Source organism: Prionailurus viverrinus, chromosome F1 (genome assembly GCF_022837055.1).
Source record: "Prionailurus viverrinus isolate Anna chromosome F1, UM_Priviv_1.0, whole genome shotgun sequence".
Taxonomy (NCBI): domain Eukaryota; kingdom Metazoa; phylum Chordata; class Mammalia; order Carnivora; family Felidae; genus Prionailurus; species Prionailurus viverrinus.
Genome location: NC_062577.1, coordinates 38,891,030 through 38,906,302, shown reverse-complemented (window position 1 = coordinate 38,906,302; position 15,273 = coordinate 38,891,030). Strand labels below are relative to the sequence as shown.

General features: G+C 55.4%; 1 protein-coding gene across 3 annotated transcripts in view; it reads left to right on the top strand.

Annotated features, from left to right (window-relative positions):
* SYT2 (synaptotagmin 2) overlaps nucleotides 1–8,619 on the top strand; it is a 104,095-nt gene extending 95,476 nt beyond the window's left edge. For all 3 annotated transcript variants that reach the window (XM_047840270.1, XM_047840269.1, XM_047840268.1), the window contains exons 4-9: nucleotides 1,122–1,241; nucleotides 1,710–1,877; nucleotides 2,249–2,416; nucleotides 3,739–3,856; nucleotides 4,790–4,923; nucleotides 7,045–8,619. In XM_047840270.1, the coding sequence (XP_047696226.1) occupies nucleotides 1,122–1,241; nucleotides 1,710–1,877; nucleotides 2,249–2,416; nucleotides 3,739–3,856; nucleotides 4,790–4,923; nucleotides 7,045–7,251 (915 nt within the window). In that variant the 3' untranslated portion in view covers nucleotides 7,252–8,619. The remainder of the gene's footprint in view (nucleotides 1–1,121; nucleotides 1,242–1,709; nucleotides 1,878–2,248; nucleotides 2,417–3,738; nucleotides 3,857–4,789; nucleotides 4,924–7,044) is intronic.
* The last annotated feature ends 6,654 nt before the right edge of the window (nucleotides 8,620–15,273 follow it).

Genomic DNA, 15,273 nt, shown 5'->3' with positions numbered 1-15,273 from the left:
CCTTGAAAAGACAGAGGAAGAGCATAATATACTGACTCCCCCGCCAAAGAGGCTATTGGGACAAAATGTTGGAAAGAGAGCCCCTCCAACCTGCCAGGAAGTCACCATGGGAGTGGCCCTGTGTTTTCCTGCCAGAGACTAGAGGACAAAATCTCACTGGAGGCACCTACTTGGTTGGGGTGGGTGGGGAATCAGATGGGGTAAAAGAATGGTCCTGAGGCACCAAGACCAGGGCCAAGGGGAATCCATCTCTTGTCATGTAATAATTTGGTTTATTTACCCCTGTTTTGGGGGTGTTAATCGGCCTGGAAAAGTCCTTTGATAAACCCAAGTGTTTCCTTCTTAATGTTTAAGTTTACAAAGGCTTCTCTGTGCTTCTCTTTTGCCCACATCTGTTCTGAGAGTGACTAGGAGAAGTCTCTTGCTCAAGGAATCAATATGGAGGATGGCAGGAAGGGTCTGATCTCAAGAAGTCAACCAGAGATTAAAATGGCCTTTGAGTGCTGTGTGTGTGTGTGTGTGTGTGTGTGTGCGCGCGCCTGAAGCCTGCAGTGCAAAGTCAGGGAAGGGGGACCCCCAAGAACGATCTGGGTGTAGCCCGACCTGGTCTCACCAGGTGGCTGTGACTTCAGGGGCTGGTCTGAGATGTAGGATGTTTTCTTACATCACTTTCTTCCTTCTCTTCTTACCTCTGGGGACTCACCCTGCTCCTGAATTCCTGGAATGCACTTCTGGTAAGTCTTGCCTAGAATGGGTGGGGCCTGAGCTGGGGGAACTTTTGGGGAGGAGCTAACAAGGGAAGCACCCCTCCCCCACCTCAAGAAGTCTAGAGCATTGGTGCAGCACCTGGTCTCATAGCACTGTGTCTTGAAGGGAGAGAGGCACACCAAAACCAGAACTGGGTCTTCCAGACACGGTCTGGGGTTCTGAGGGGCTGTCTGGGGGCTTTGAGGGGCTGTGCAGAATCAAGCCCCCTGCACAGTGCCACATTCCTTCCTGTTGCCCTGCACGAGCTCTGAGTCAGGGTCTGCACAGGTGGGCTGGCTTCCTGATGCCCCTGCGCCAGGCCACGTGGCTCCATTCTCTCTTAACTCGCCCCTCCTTTCCTCCAGCCTTCACAGGATGACGACGATGCAGAGACAGGCCTGACTGAGGGAGAAGGTGAAGGAGAGGAGGAGAAAGAGCCAGAGAATCTGGGAAAACTGCAGTTTTCCCTGGACTATGATTTCCAGGCCAACCAGGTGTGAGGGTGGGGCTTGGTGGCAAAGTGGGGGATGGGACAGAGGGCTGGGTGGGAGGGAGATAGAAACAGCTCCACACTCCCACAGCCCTCACCCCCACTTTGGCCCATAGGCATTCCTCCTTTCCATGGAGTGGGATGGGCTGGAAACCGCAGGCAGGTACCCCTGAACATTGACTCTGCCTTGGCCACCAGCCTGCTCTAGAGAAGGTTCCCTGGTCCAGATTGGCACCCACCAACCTTGGGCAAATCAGTTGCCCTTTAAGCTACTGCTTCTCCTGATGTCATTCCAGATTCCTGGGGGTGGAGATGGAGACCAGTCTTGCTCTCTAGCACCAGCCTGTTCCCACCTCCCCAGCTGCCCACCTCTGGTGGTGGTGGGGGGGGAGTTGGTGGGTGCTGGGTCTAGGGCCAGGGCTGGTGTTAGAGCAGTCCTGAGACTCAAGGCCCTCCCTCCCTCTCTCCACAGCTTACCGTCGGCGTTCTGCAGGCTGCTGAATTGCCTGCCCTGGACATGGGAGGCACCTCAGACCCTTATGTCAAAGTCTTCCTTCTTCCAGACAAGAAGAAGAAATATGAGACCAAAGTCCATCGGAAGACATTGAACCCTGCCTTCAATGAAACCTTCACCTTCAAGGTGATGTGGGCTGGAAGGGTAATGCCACGTCCCTCCCTGATCCCAATTCTGTTGGGAGTTCTACAGACCTTTCCTTGGTTCTTAGCTGTGGCTAAGGCCCTGGAATGAGCTCAGGCTGGAACAATGGCGGGCTGGACTGTGGGCTTATGTGTGAGGTCACTGCTCAGCCTCCTGTAGGACTGCGACATTCCCCTCCCCCCCATCCAGTCTGCTCCCCCAGAGCCTGAGGTCTTCTCTCTGTCTCTACAGACTCACCAGGAGACCTGCAGGGTAGTAGGAACAGAGCTCTAACCAAAGGATCTGCCCACAGAAGCCTCTGGAGGTGCATGAGTTGGCTTTGACCCCTGTCTGATCTTGCTTGTGCCCTTCAGGTGCCATACCAGGAGCTAGGAGGCAAAACCCTGGTGATGGCCATCTACGACTTTGACCGCTTCTCCAAACATGACATCATTGGCGAGGTTAAGGTGCCTATGAACACCGTGGACCTTGGCCAGCCCATCGAGGAGTGGAGAGACCTGCAGGGCGGGGAGAAGGAGGAGGTGAGAGCAGAGACCATGTGGAAGATAAGTGTGGCTGCCCACCTGGGCTACCACCTACTGGCACGATGGAGATGGTAGGCTTTAGAGTTGGGTGAACTGGGTTAGGACCTTAGCTCCACAACCCCACCTGTGTGACCCTGGGCACATCACTTAATCTCTTTAGATCTGGATTGTCTCCTGTAGTGTTTTTGCAGATGAGAATTACTTATCTCTGTAATGCACCTGGCATCCAGTAGGTGTTCAAGTAAAAGAGAACACCATTATTATTTTTACTCCTAAGTTTCTGCTGTCACTTAGGGCCACCGGTTTGTGACTTCGTGCCTCAGTTTACCCACAAGGAAAGCCCACATTTATTTTAAAAGATTCTCAGCATGGGGGCTTGTCCTCCCAACAACTGCTACGGCTTCAAGCACTTACCCAACACTTATTGGGCACCTACTGTGTGCCAAATATTCCATTTTAGCCACTGCTCCTTCCAAGCATCGGTCATGTGTCTTGGCCAAGCCCCTGCTGTGTGGCCAGCTCAGTACCAGGTGGTAACGGAGGGGGCAAGAAAGGACGCTGAAGATACCCTTCCTTACCTTGGGGCTCATGCTGTGTGAAAGCAGGGCTGGCACACTTGAGCCGGGATATTGGCCTGAGCGACCTGGTCTCTTAGAAGCTTGACTCTGGCATGATGTGGGCAGAGCTCTTAGAAACCAGGAGTCAAGCAGGTTTCGTCCTGCCCCCAGTGCTAAATTGTTGTGGGACTTTGTGGGAGTCTCACTGGTCACAAAGAACCCTTGCCTTATCTCCATGAAGGTGTTGCACTGACAGCACATAAGAGAAGGGACACACTGTGCTTTGAAGACCACAGGTCACACTGCGAGTGGAATAGTCGACAGGGGGCTATCGAAAGGGTTGGGAGTAATCAGGGAGGAAGGCTTCCGAGATACTCGCTTTCCCAGTGTCCTTGGAAATGAACCCTTGGGTACCATGCCCAGCCTCTTTTCCATCTCCCCTTGGCCTGGGGTGGGAGCCCGACCATGCCCCGCCTGTGTCCAGATCCATCCAGAAGTCACTCGCACATTCCTGCCCACAGCCTGTACTCTGCTCCCCTCACTCCTAAGGGCATGGCTCCTGCAGCATCACTCTCAGGGGCTTTGTTGAACTGCAGCAGGAGGCCCTGCGACCTTCTCGAACATCACAGATGTGGGGACTGGGGACTGAGAGGGCTGGAGATACACCACCGCCTTGCTAGTCTTGACAAGATGGGGGTCCACCATGCTAGAGGCAGTGGGCTGGCTAAGATGACCCCGGGTCCTGCTCTTCCCCCTGGACAGCCAGAGAAGTTGGGCGACATCTGCACCTCCCTGCGCTACGTGCCCACGGCTGGGAAGCTCACTGTCTGTATCCTGGAGGCCAAGAACCTGAAGAAGATGGACGTAGGTGGCCTTTCAGGTACATGCAGAACTTCTGGCTGCCATTGGGTGGCACCAGTGAGCCGGTCACTGGCCTGAGTTCTCTGTTCACATACCCGTTGTAAGAGCACTTTCCGGCCCTGGGATACAGAGAATATCTCCGAGAAGCTGTGGGTCTGAGCCCAGGACTGTGGAGCCAGAGATGTCTGACTTTCCCTCCTTTCTCCACGGGTCCCCTGCCCCCACTCTGAGCTGCTGGGCAGTATAAGCCATGGAGGGAAGGACCAGAGAAACTTGTGTAGGAAAGCTTGCCTCTGTCACGTGCCACAGTCCAGAACACTTTTCCGGGAGGCGCTCTGCTGGCCCTACCCTGGAAGGGGACTTGGGGGGTGGGGGAGCACACGGAGCGGGGCCAGCCCACAGCACAGGGTTCTGGTGGGACAGCGGAGCACGTACTTTCCCGAGAATCAGGCCTGTGCCTGGGCTTCAACTGGTGGGACTGGCTGCCGGCTCTGTCACTGATCCGCTGTGTGACTGGGGGCACATCACTTCACTTCTGTGAGCCTCGGTTGGTCATCTGCAAGGTCAGGAGGATTGGATTGAATCGGGGATGGCAGATGTGTGTGGTGCCTTCAGCACTCCTCTGTCCCCTGCGTAGGACAGATATCACCAAGCGACCCCCTCACTCTTTCTAGACAAGGCCTTACTTAGTCTCAGGAATGTCCCCAGTGTAATGCTCCAGGCGTTACACGAGGCCACAACCAATCAGCCCGAGGTGGTCCTTGAAGCGAGACCTTTTTGCTGCCCCTGAACTGGACGCTTACTCTGCTGCTTTTGGACTCAGCGGCCCATGCCTTAGGGCTTGCTGGGTGCCTGGCCTTGGTGGAGTGGGTGCTCTAGGCGGGCAAGTACGTTCGGTGGGAGGGTGGGGCACTAAGGGTGCTTTTCCGGGGCCGGGATTCTCCCTGCACAGACCCCTACGTGAAGATCCACCTGATGCAGAATGGGAAGAGGCTCAAGAAGAAGAAGACGACGGTGAAGAAGAAGACCCTGAACCCCTACTTCAACGAGTCCTTCAGCTTTGAGATCCCCTTCGAGCAGATTCAGGTGCTCGGGTTTTCGGGCCTGGGGGCACAGCAGTGGGGGCATGAGGGAACTCACCCAGACGCCTCGAGCCACCTCGCTCGCCCTGGTGGGAAGGGCTCTGACTCTCACGGTGCCGTCCTGGGTCCTCCTTCCCGGGACCCCTGCCAGAAAGGGCTTCCCCCTTTTCTGAGATGAACAAGAACCACTCCAAGCCATCCTACCCATCATTCCTTGGGAACTGCGAGGTACACGGGCGTTCAGTGGGCCTGTGAGGTTGGAGCTGCCGGGGAGGTAGGGGTATAGCCTCGTCCTCTTCCCGCTCCTCCTGGTGCAGCCGCTTCCTGCCTTGGCCAGCCTTCTCCCACTTCTGCTGCCCCCTGGGTCTGCCCCCAGGTACCCCTCTGCCCCCTTCCTCTCTCCTCTTCCCCTCCCTCCTTCCCTTCTCTACTGTCTCCTTCCTTCCTCCTAACCAGCAAGCTCGGTAAGTGTTGGAGGTGAGGTCTGTTTTTCACCATGAGGGGGCATGAGTGAGATCTGAATGTGGCGGGACCAGACACCCACCGAGCCTTCTGGAATCGCAGAGTGCTGGATCCTCTTGGAGTCTTGGTCCCTCCCTCTTTGGAGTGAGCTGCTCCCTCCTCCCTTCCTCTCCCTCCCTGCCCCCCCCCACCCCGCCCCTGCCCCCAGGACTGGAAGGCGAAGGTGTCAAGGGAATCTCAATGATAATGTTAGACCAAGAGAAGTCCTTGTGGAAAACTTTGATAGACATGAAGTGTACTGGCCAGGAGTTTCAAGTTCGACACGCCAAAAGCCAACATCATGATCTTCCCCAAACCCCTTCCCCTTCCCCCGCCCACACCCCAAACCTGCTTCGTCTGCATTCTCTTTTCAAGTGACAAACCTCGGCATCGTCTTAGACCCCCTACCCTTTTTCCTTTCTCATTTACCCAACATGCTTTGCTGAGCATTCCCTAAGCGCCTCCCTAGGAACTGGCTAGGTGCTGGAGAAGCACGTGCAGAAGACATAGTCCTTGCTCTCGAGGGCGTCACCGTCGCGAGGGGGAGCAGGGACAGGCCATTGAAACAGGTGAGGCTTCCTGGACAAGCTTGGTCCTAAAGGTGGAGCTTGAGTAGCCTGAGTGGGCTGTGGGGCAGGATGAAGAAAGGTCCCGAGTGTCACCTCGGCCAGTCCAACTGACCACCAAGTCCTTTTGATTCTCTCCCCTCAGTGCCTCTCCAGCCTGGCCCCTGCTTCCATTCCCACCGCCCCACCTTGGTTCAGGCATTCACTACCCAGCCCCCACAGCTCCCCCCTCGGCCCCCGGCCGGCCTCCCCACCTGTCAGTCCCCGTCCTCCTCCAGTGAATCTCCCGCCTCGATGTGAGGGGTCTCTTCCTGAAATATCCATGCCACTCCTCCCAGGAGTCTTTGGGAGCTCCCTGTTGCTTGCCTGAAGAACAAAAGGCACACTCCTTAGCTGACCCCACCCTGCACAGCCCACCCTGCTGACCCCATTTCCTGCCTGGTTGTTCTCACACTCAACCTCAGTGACTCTGAACTTCTTCTGTTTCCAAGATACCAAGTGCACGCTTCTATTTCTATGCCTCCGCCCAGGCTCCTCTTGCTTCTTGGGATTCTCTTCTCTCTCTGCCTAGAGAAGTCCTCAGCCTTCACCTCCCAGTTTCTATGTCACCTCCTTGGTGAAGCCTTTCTTGATTGACCCGAGGAGGACTGTCGCCTCGTCTGAGTTCCCATAGTACCTTGTGCTTACCTCTCTAGCAGAACCTGCCTCACTTTGTGTTGTAAATTTCTGAGTATGGGTCTACTGCTTTCGTTAAGGTGAAGTACTCCTCTTCCCTTGTCTTCACCGCCCTCCACTTCCAGGCACTCAACAGTGGCTGGAGCACAGCACATGCTGGGTAAGTGCCTACTGGTAGGAAGAAAGGCTGTTTCCAGAACGTGCAGCCTTTGCCTCCCTTTAAGTTCAGTCTTGGAAGTAAGTTCAGAGAGAGAAGCGAGCCGCCCTGGGAGGCCTCTCCTTGCGGGGCATTTGGAGTAGAGGATAGAGGAGGAGAAGTTTGGTCACGGGATCGTGCGTTTCCACCTGCCAACTCCCTCCCTCCCTCCTCTGTTTCCCCGCAGAAAGTCCAGGTGGTGGTCACTGTGCTGGACTATGACAAGCTGGGCAAGAACGAAGCCATTGGAAAGATCTTCGTGGGCAGCAACGCCACGGGCACAGAGCTGCGGCACTGGTCTGACATGCTGGCCAACCCCCGGAGGCCCATCGCCCAGTGGCACTCGCTCAAGCCCGAGGAAGAGGTGGACGCGCTTCTGGGCAAGAACAAGTAGGCAGCAGTGGCCGGGATCCCGCACCGTTACAGACACTGACAAGATCCAGAGCTATCAATACCTCAGTTATGCAACCTTAGAGGTTTTCTTTCTCATTTGTTTGTGGTTGTGTCCTTGTTTTTCCTTCCTTTATCTCTTTTGAGAGACCAACGTCCCTCTGATGGCTGTGTGAGGAGAGTCCCCTAACAGGTGAAAGAGAAGCCTGGCTCTTTTCATCGTCCCAGGAGCTGTCCTTGCTGCATGCCCTGTCACGTTTCCCTCTCACTCTTTCAAAGCTTCACTTGAACCTCACCCTGAGTGAGGCCCTCTTTCAGCAGAGAGTCACAGCACTTCCTGTGTTTTGAGTGTTCTGGACCAACAAAATGGCAGCACATCCTGTTTCCTGACAGGGAAGGCAACACAGTGGCCTATGATGTGTGTGGTGTGTGTGTGTGTGTGTGTGTGTGTGTGTGTGTCTGTGCACGCGCGCGTGTGTGTGTTGGAGCATCTCTCTGCATTCCTGGGATGAACCACGGACAGTGAAGTTGTGTGGGAAGAGAAGGCTCTTCGGGAACCCTGAAGTGAAGAGACGTCCACTGTCTAAGTGGGAGATCTTCCGTCAGCTCGTGGAGAGGGCTCAGAATCCTGGTCGGGTGTCAGAAGCTCCCATACTCTTTGTGGGTGGCTATTTGGGAGGCAAGATGTGGCGACTGGACTTGTCCAGAACTAGGACCAAAAACCTGATGCCGTCATAGACTTCCTCTCGTCAGGCCTTGTTTCCCCACAAGTGTGGTTTCTGGGACATTCGTGGACATGAACTATTCACTAGATTGGTTAGACTCTAACAGGGACCATCAGTCCTGGGACCTCACTGTTGTTGACAGTTAACGTCAAACTATGAAGAAAGAAGACCCATTACCTAGAAAGACCAAATGAAACTCCTGGATCTTCTTTACCCCCTTTCAGTGGGAAACACAGATGCTTTCTCCCTTTCCAGAATATAAGCTATGCGGTTCATTTGCATTTTTTCCCCATCATGCTTTTGCTTCTGTTTTCTCTTTTAATCTAAGTGGAGCAACACTACCTGAAGACTGTTTTCTGTACAGAGCCAGAGACTCTAAAAAGAAGGTTTGAATTCTTGTCCCCCTGAGGTCCAGGTAAGAAGGGGGAGGATGGTGGAGACACGGCAGAGATTTCCCGGATGAGATAGGTGGGGGTGCTGAGATCCGTGCCCCCCCGGCTCCCACTCCTCTGCCTTCCATGCCAGATAGTTTGTGGGTAGCTGACGTGGCCCAGGGAGACCTGTGGGGAGGCCCCATCCTACTATTCCTTGGGGAGGCGTCTCTCTATGAATGCCAAGAAGCAGGACATCCATTCCAAATGGGTGGTGGAGGACACCTGCCGGGGTTTCTACCCCACGCTCGGTTGTGTCCCTTTCCCTCTTCACCTTTTGTCCCCAGCATTGATAAAAAGCCATATATATGTTAGTCAAGTTTGCACTGAGCCTCCCTCCAAACCTTCAGCCTGGGCAGGAGAGTCAGGTCCCACATGACCTAAGGCCAGCACCACTTCCTTTCACCCCTTTCTCCCACCCTTGCCTCCCTTCCTTCAGCCTCTCTCTTCCATCCGTGAAGCCCTCAGGCCCTTGCCATTTCTTCGCCACAGAATACTCATAGCTTCCCCAAAGCTTGGGGATCTCTCTCTTTCCCAGCAAAAATGGCAGCACTTCCTGTCCTGTCCCATCTGGACCACCTCAGTTTTCTATAGGTACCTGAGACAGACGGACAGTGTTAGAGAGACTCAGGGTTTGAGGGTCCAGAGCATCTTTTTATTTTATTAAAAGAAAGGAAATGGGTTTTTTTTTTTTGTTTCTGCTGTGCCATGTGTTTTGATTAGAGCAAGGAATGAGGGAACACCTCCGCCAGAAACAGACTGGGAAGCAGGGCTGAACCTTGCCCATCTCTCAGAGACCCTTCTCCTTCTTGCTAGTGGCCCTTGGCACATGGGAGGTCGTATTTTACTGGAGCCTGTGTGAGTTTGGGTGTGTACTTAATGATGAGAAGGTAAGACTCTGACAAGGACTATGAGCTTTGGTCCTCGGGACCAGAGTTGTGGTCCTGGTGGAGAGTTGTCGGAAAATGGGGTGCCTTCAGAACCCAGCTGACTGCAGAGTAGGATGTCCTGCTATGGGCATCAGGAGTCACTGGGCTCTTCTCCAGTCTCCAGAGCTGTGAGGTTTTGGTGCTTTCTCAGGGTCTCTCTCCCCACCATATCCCACAAACCTTGCTCAGAGGATTGTCCATCTTGTTTTCCTTACCTTCATTCTTTTGCCCTTTCCCGATGGGCTTCCTACCGCCTGAGATTCTTCTCAGCCCATGAACCTGATTCAGCCCTTCCAGAGCCCGAGATTTGCCACTCTCCTGATGGGGAGGAAAAGAAATGGTGGGCACCCCTAGGTGGTGTGGGTGTCCATGTGCCAAGAGACAGGGGCTGGATTTTGTTACTCTGGGCCCACCTCTAGTGAGCAGGTGGGGACGGGTTGCTGAGAGACTGAGTGTTGTTGGCATTGGTGTAGAGCCAGGGAAAGACCTGTGTGTGGGCAATCATTCCCCCACCCCTGCACCCCACCTAGGTTCTGGCTGGTCCTGAGATGGGTGCTTGGCCCAAATGAGCCATCCTAGTCAAGGCATCTATCCAGCCCCGTGAACTAGGCAGGTAAACTTAGAGTCGTGAGTTTTCTACACCTGAGGGCTGATGTTACTCTAACTCCGGAGCATCATTCTGAACCCTCATTGTCATGCAGGTTTATTTCTGGAGACGTTAGGGTGGGCTGCAGGCCCTAATTAGGAGCTAGGGTTTGACTAGAGAAGGGTTCTGGAGGCCTCTGTGGTTATGAGTTTCCCGTCTATTCCAGGCAGGAAATAGTGTAGAAGAGATTTTTTTCCGAAGGGACTGAGACCACAAAGACTCAAACCCAATCCCACCCGGACATGGGGTGAAGCCAGAAAACTCGGGCTTCTTTCTCCTTGAATAATCATCCCAGAGGGGAAACTGACTCCGCCAGGGCCATAGGCAGATTGTTGGTCTTTGAAAGTGGAAGCTGAGGCCTGGGGTCAGCCGGGTAGAGAACCCTCGGGCAGTCCCAGACAGTGAGCGAGCAGATGCTTGGCGTGAACGAGAAATGACTTGGCAGGGGTCCCTCAGGTGGAGGATGGGACAGCAGGGATTAGAGCACAGTCTCAGGTGATGGGTTTTTTTTTTTCTTCCCAGGCAACCATACATGGTTGTGTTTCTGCAGAATCCGTTTGGGATGATTTTGCTGGCCCAGGGCTCCAGCGAGAGAGGAGAGAGGGGTTGACTCAGTCCCTCCTGTGGGTAAAACCAGCTCCCTGACAAACCTGCCTCCATGCAGCGGGGTGGTGGTGGGTGAGCAGAGAGGTTAAGAAACTCCCCTGGGGTCGCAAGTGAGAGATTCCATGATCCTTTAATGTATGCTAACTCTCGGTCTCACCCAACCATATACAGAGAGAGGCTGTCTTTTGGTGTCCCCCCCGCCCCCGTAAAAGTAGGAAGAAATCGAGCCAAGACCTGCCCTCCCACCCTCCACTCTGTCCCTTCTACCCTCCCCCTTCCCACCTCAGGCTGGTCGGGGGCCCTGTCTCCGAGCCCTGCATGGTGGCAGGCAGCGAAGGGTCCCAAGGCCTGGTCTTGGTGGCCCAGAGCCCCATGACATGGTTGTCAGATTGGCAAACAAAAATACAAGATACCCAGTTAAATTTGAATTTCGGGTAAACAGAAAATAATTTTGAGGCTAAGTATGGCCTAGGCAGAATTTGGGACATACTACGCCAAAAGTGATGTGTTGTTTACCCGGGGTTCAAATGCAACTGGCCGTCCTGTGTTTTATCTGGCACCCCTATTCTATGACCGTTTGTCCCCTCTGCTCCCCCCCCACTCAGTCCCAGGGGGCCAGAGGCTGGTCACCAAGGATCTTACTGCTTTTTGAGCTGCAACATTGAGAAGGGGACACTGTGACTTGAAGACACACGAATATACTTTATTTTTGAAGCGACAACAAAACAAGACCCTTCTGAAGCCATTTGAGCCTCATCTGACCCCTTCCGTGTGCATTTAGTTATCTATAAAAGACGATAGTGACCTATAAACATATGAACCGAGTCTTGTCTACTCAACATGCATGTCTCTTTCTGTAAATAGCCGCATGGCCATGCCCCTAGCCCCTAACCCCTGACCTCGGACCCATTTCACACCACTCGTTGAGGCTGCCCCTTCGATTTTATGTCACGTAAAGTCTTTGTCCCCAAGCCCCACCCGGTCTCACCCCATCGGGAATCCCCCAGTGGGAGCCGTCGGCGGTGGGGGGGAGTCGGCTTCCGGCTCTGGCACCAGCCCTGCCTTCAGGGACGTGGGACGACCACCGGTGCCCTGAAGGCCCGTCCGTCCCCACTGCCTGCCGCACATCCGCCTGCAGAGCTGACCCTCCGTGTACCGTGCACCGTGTCCAGCCGGGTGTCTGGTGTCCCGGTGGCTTCCGTGTCCTGCGTGTGTGTGTGTGTGTGGTGTGCCCCTTCCTCCCACTGTTTGAATTAACTGAAAAGCCATAAAGGGGGCCTCCTGCTGGAGACCGCCCTCGGTTCCTCCCAGGAGCCCCCCGTGTCCCTCTGACTGGCTCCCCACAGAACACTTGTGAAGGGCTCACCTGTTGTCACCCCTCCTGCTCTCTCAGCCCCACGTCATGAGGACAGATGGTGTCCGGGGGTTCCGGCAGGGCCGCAGGAGACATCCCACCTGACCCTGCCCGAGCGGGCTCCCTCCACCTGGGTTTGACAGTCCAACTCCATTTCCCCCCTGCGCATGGACAGGGCAGTGGTGGGGACGCCATAGTTTTGGGTACCTTTCCTAAGGACGCCGAGGAGTTAACCAGGATTTTCAGGAGCAGCTAGTCAGCGGCTCGGGTTCCCATTACCATCTGGCTTTGACAGACCCAGCCCCGCGTATGTGACACCGCGGGGTCGGGGTGTGTGGGTGGCGAGGGAGGAGGGTCTCTTGGGGGGACACCGGAGAACGCCGTGGGTTATGCCCTTCCCGCCGTGTCCCCTCCCGCAGGCTGACAGAGAGCGCCCCAGAGTGGGCAGCTGAGGGTTGCCAGGGCTCCTTTGAGAGTGGTGGGCAGGTCTGACCCCCCCCAGACCCTCCTGTCAGCTCCCCAGGGCAGCCCCAGCCAGGAGCACCCAGTGGTCAGAGGTGCTGAGAGGGACGTGTAGCTCCCGGCCCCCCGGGCGCCGATGAGGGCAGACGACTCGTGGGAATAATGCCAGGAGGCCTCAGGCATGGCGACTAGTAAGCACGAGGAAGAAGAGAGACGAGAACAGGAGGAGGACAAGGCCAAAGGCTGCGAGGTGACTGTGTATGCTCGAGCGCGCAGAAGCCCCAGGGATCTTTGCGCTGGGGACCATCTCCGGGTGGGCTGGGATCAGGAGCTTGGAGGGGTGGAGGGACGAAGTGTCTAACCTCTTTCTGGCTCTCTCCGGGACCCTCCCACTGTTCACACCCACAATGCAGGCAAGAATTGAGGGGATCTGGCCTGGGGAGGTGGCAGAGAAGTGTGCGTGGGGCCGGAGAGGGGGTCTCTCCATCCAGCCCTCCTCAGCCATCAGGACTCGAGGAGGACCCTCTTCAAAGAAGCCTGACTAGAAGTTCTGCCCTGACTCCTCCCCATCTAAGGACTGGATTTGCTGCTTTCTGAAATCCCAGGGATCTGAAAACTTCAAAACCAGGGTGGGCAGACCCTCGTCTGCCCCAGGTCGCCCCTGGAATGCATCGGCCCCACCAGGAACACTGCCTTTGTCTTCATAGGAAGGACTCATGTATAGCCCTGCCCCCTCTCCGCCCGCCCCATGCTTGGCAATGCTCTCCACACCCCCCCCTTATGTGGACTCTGTTCTTGTCCGATCTCTTGTCAAATTGTTATTTTGTAATGAGCTGCGTCTCCTTATTAAAGAAATGAGCTGAAAGAAACCTGGGGGTGGGGGCTGTCTCTAGTTTTTGCTGGGCTGGGGGGAGGGGGCAGGCAGGAGCTGCCTCATGAGGGTGGGTGAGGGTGAGGGTCTGGCCTCTAGCCCAGCATCTTCCTTCAGGGAAGCAGTACAAGAGGCCTGAGACCCATTCTCTTCTTGGGGACGCACCCCATGATGGGTGGTGGGGCACACATACCCTCACGACGGCTTTCTGGGGGCAGGACTGTGGTGCTGGGGAATGCATTGTGGGAGGTTGAGGGATGGACCAGGCCCTTGATTTCTTTCCGTGGGGGCTGGGCTTGGGGAACAGCCACAGTCTGAGCGCTACACAAGGAAACTGGGCCTGGGGAAGGGGAATTTGAAGAGTGAGAATGTTTTTTTTTAATGTGTTTATTTTTTAAGAGAGTGTGAGCGTGAGCGGGGGAGGGGCAGAGAGAGAGGGAGACATGGAATCGGAAGCAGACTCCAGGCTCTGAGCTGTCAGCACAGAGCCCGAGGCGGGGCTCGAACTCACAAACCGTGAGGTCATGACCTGAGTGGAAGTCGGACTCTTACCCGACTGAGCCAGGCGCCCCAGGAAAATCTGTTTTGCAGAGTGTCCAGTTATCAAGAATGAGGACGCAGCAGGCCCGTGTTCACTCATATGCCTCTGCCTAGTTCAGTAGTTCAGTTCCTGTTTTTAAAAACAGAATGAAGGGGCGCCTGGGTGGCGCAGTCGGTTAAGCGTCCGACTTCAGCCAGGTCGCGATCTCACGGTCCTTGAGTTCGAGCCCCGCGTCAGGCTCTGGGTTGATGGCTCAGAGCCTGGAGCCTGTTTCCCATTCTGTGTCTCCCTCTCTCTCTGCCCCTCCCCCGTTCATGCTCTGTCTCTGTCCCAAAAATAAACGTTGAAAAAAAAAATTAAAAAAAAAAAAAAAAAAACAGAATGAAGTTTCAGTCCCCAAAACGAGTCTCTCAAGGTTTTACACAGGCTCACCACCCCCCCCCAAGAACCGGAAAGGGTTAAGCTCCTGCCTCAGTTCCCTCTACAGCCCGTGGCCCTGTCTCCTGGTCTTGAAGACCGGCGAGCCTCTGCCATTTTGTGAGCTTAGCCCAGGCTGAGATCCCAGCTCTGTGTAACGACAGCCAGGTGGGGGTGGGGCCTCCGGGCCCAGGCTGGGGCTGGCCAGTAAGGTCCAGGCACAGATCTGGTCTTGCTGCTTTAGTTCCTGAGCAGGGTAGGCTGGGTGGCCCAGTAAGGTGAGGGGCAGGAGCCTGCTCAGCCCAGGGACTGGGGATTTGTCCAAGGCGACTCTCCTGAGAACGTGAGCTCTCCGCCGTGGGCTCGTCCCCTCTGAAGACTGGACCACTTGGCCGCTAGGGGATACTCCAGCTCTGCTTACCTCAGGTCCAGCAGGGGCGGGGTGGGGGGAGGGGTGGGGGTGGGAATCCAGAAAGAGAAAGGACACTTGCTGTTCAGAAGGCTCTCGCATCACACGCGCTGCTTTGCCTCTGTTTCGGGCCCCAAGGCAGGTCTGAACTCTTCAACCATGACATCATGTGTGTTTGTTCTGTTGCTGCTTGGGCTACAAGCAGCTGGGTGACAGCAAGGGAAAAGAATCTTTCCTCCCCGACTCCCTGTGCTTGCGCCAAGTCAGTGACCAGGGATTTCTACTTGGCAGAATGCACAGGGCTGAGAAAGCCAGAGGCAGGGCTTGCTGGATGGAGAAACCAGACCCGAACGTTGGCCGAGCGAGGTCAGACCTGGCCTCCCACCTGCCAAGGCTGCCAGTGGGCCTGAGCAGCCTCCTCCCTGCCCATGGCTCCTTTGTTGGGAGCTTGGATTTAACCTCCGATAACCCCCAAGTTAGCTACCTTTGTAGTCTGAAGCTACAGAGTGGTTTTGGCTCTTTTGAGTCAGTGACCTAGGGAGGGCCATTATGTATATGGCAGAGAGCTAAGGGTGAGAGCCGGGAGACCTCCAGGAGCCCAAGAAAGCTACCGCCTCTCTAGCCCTCTTTTGTCC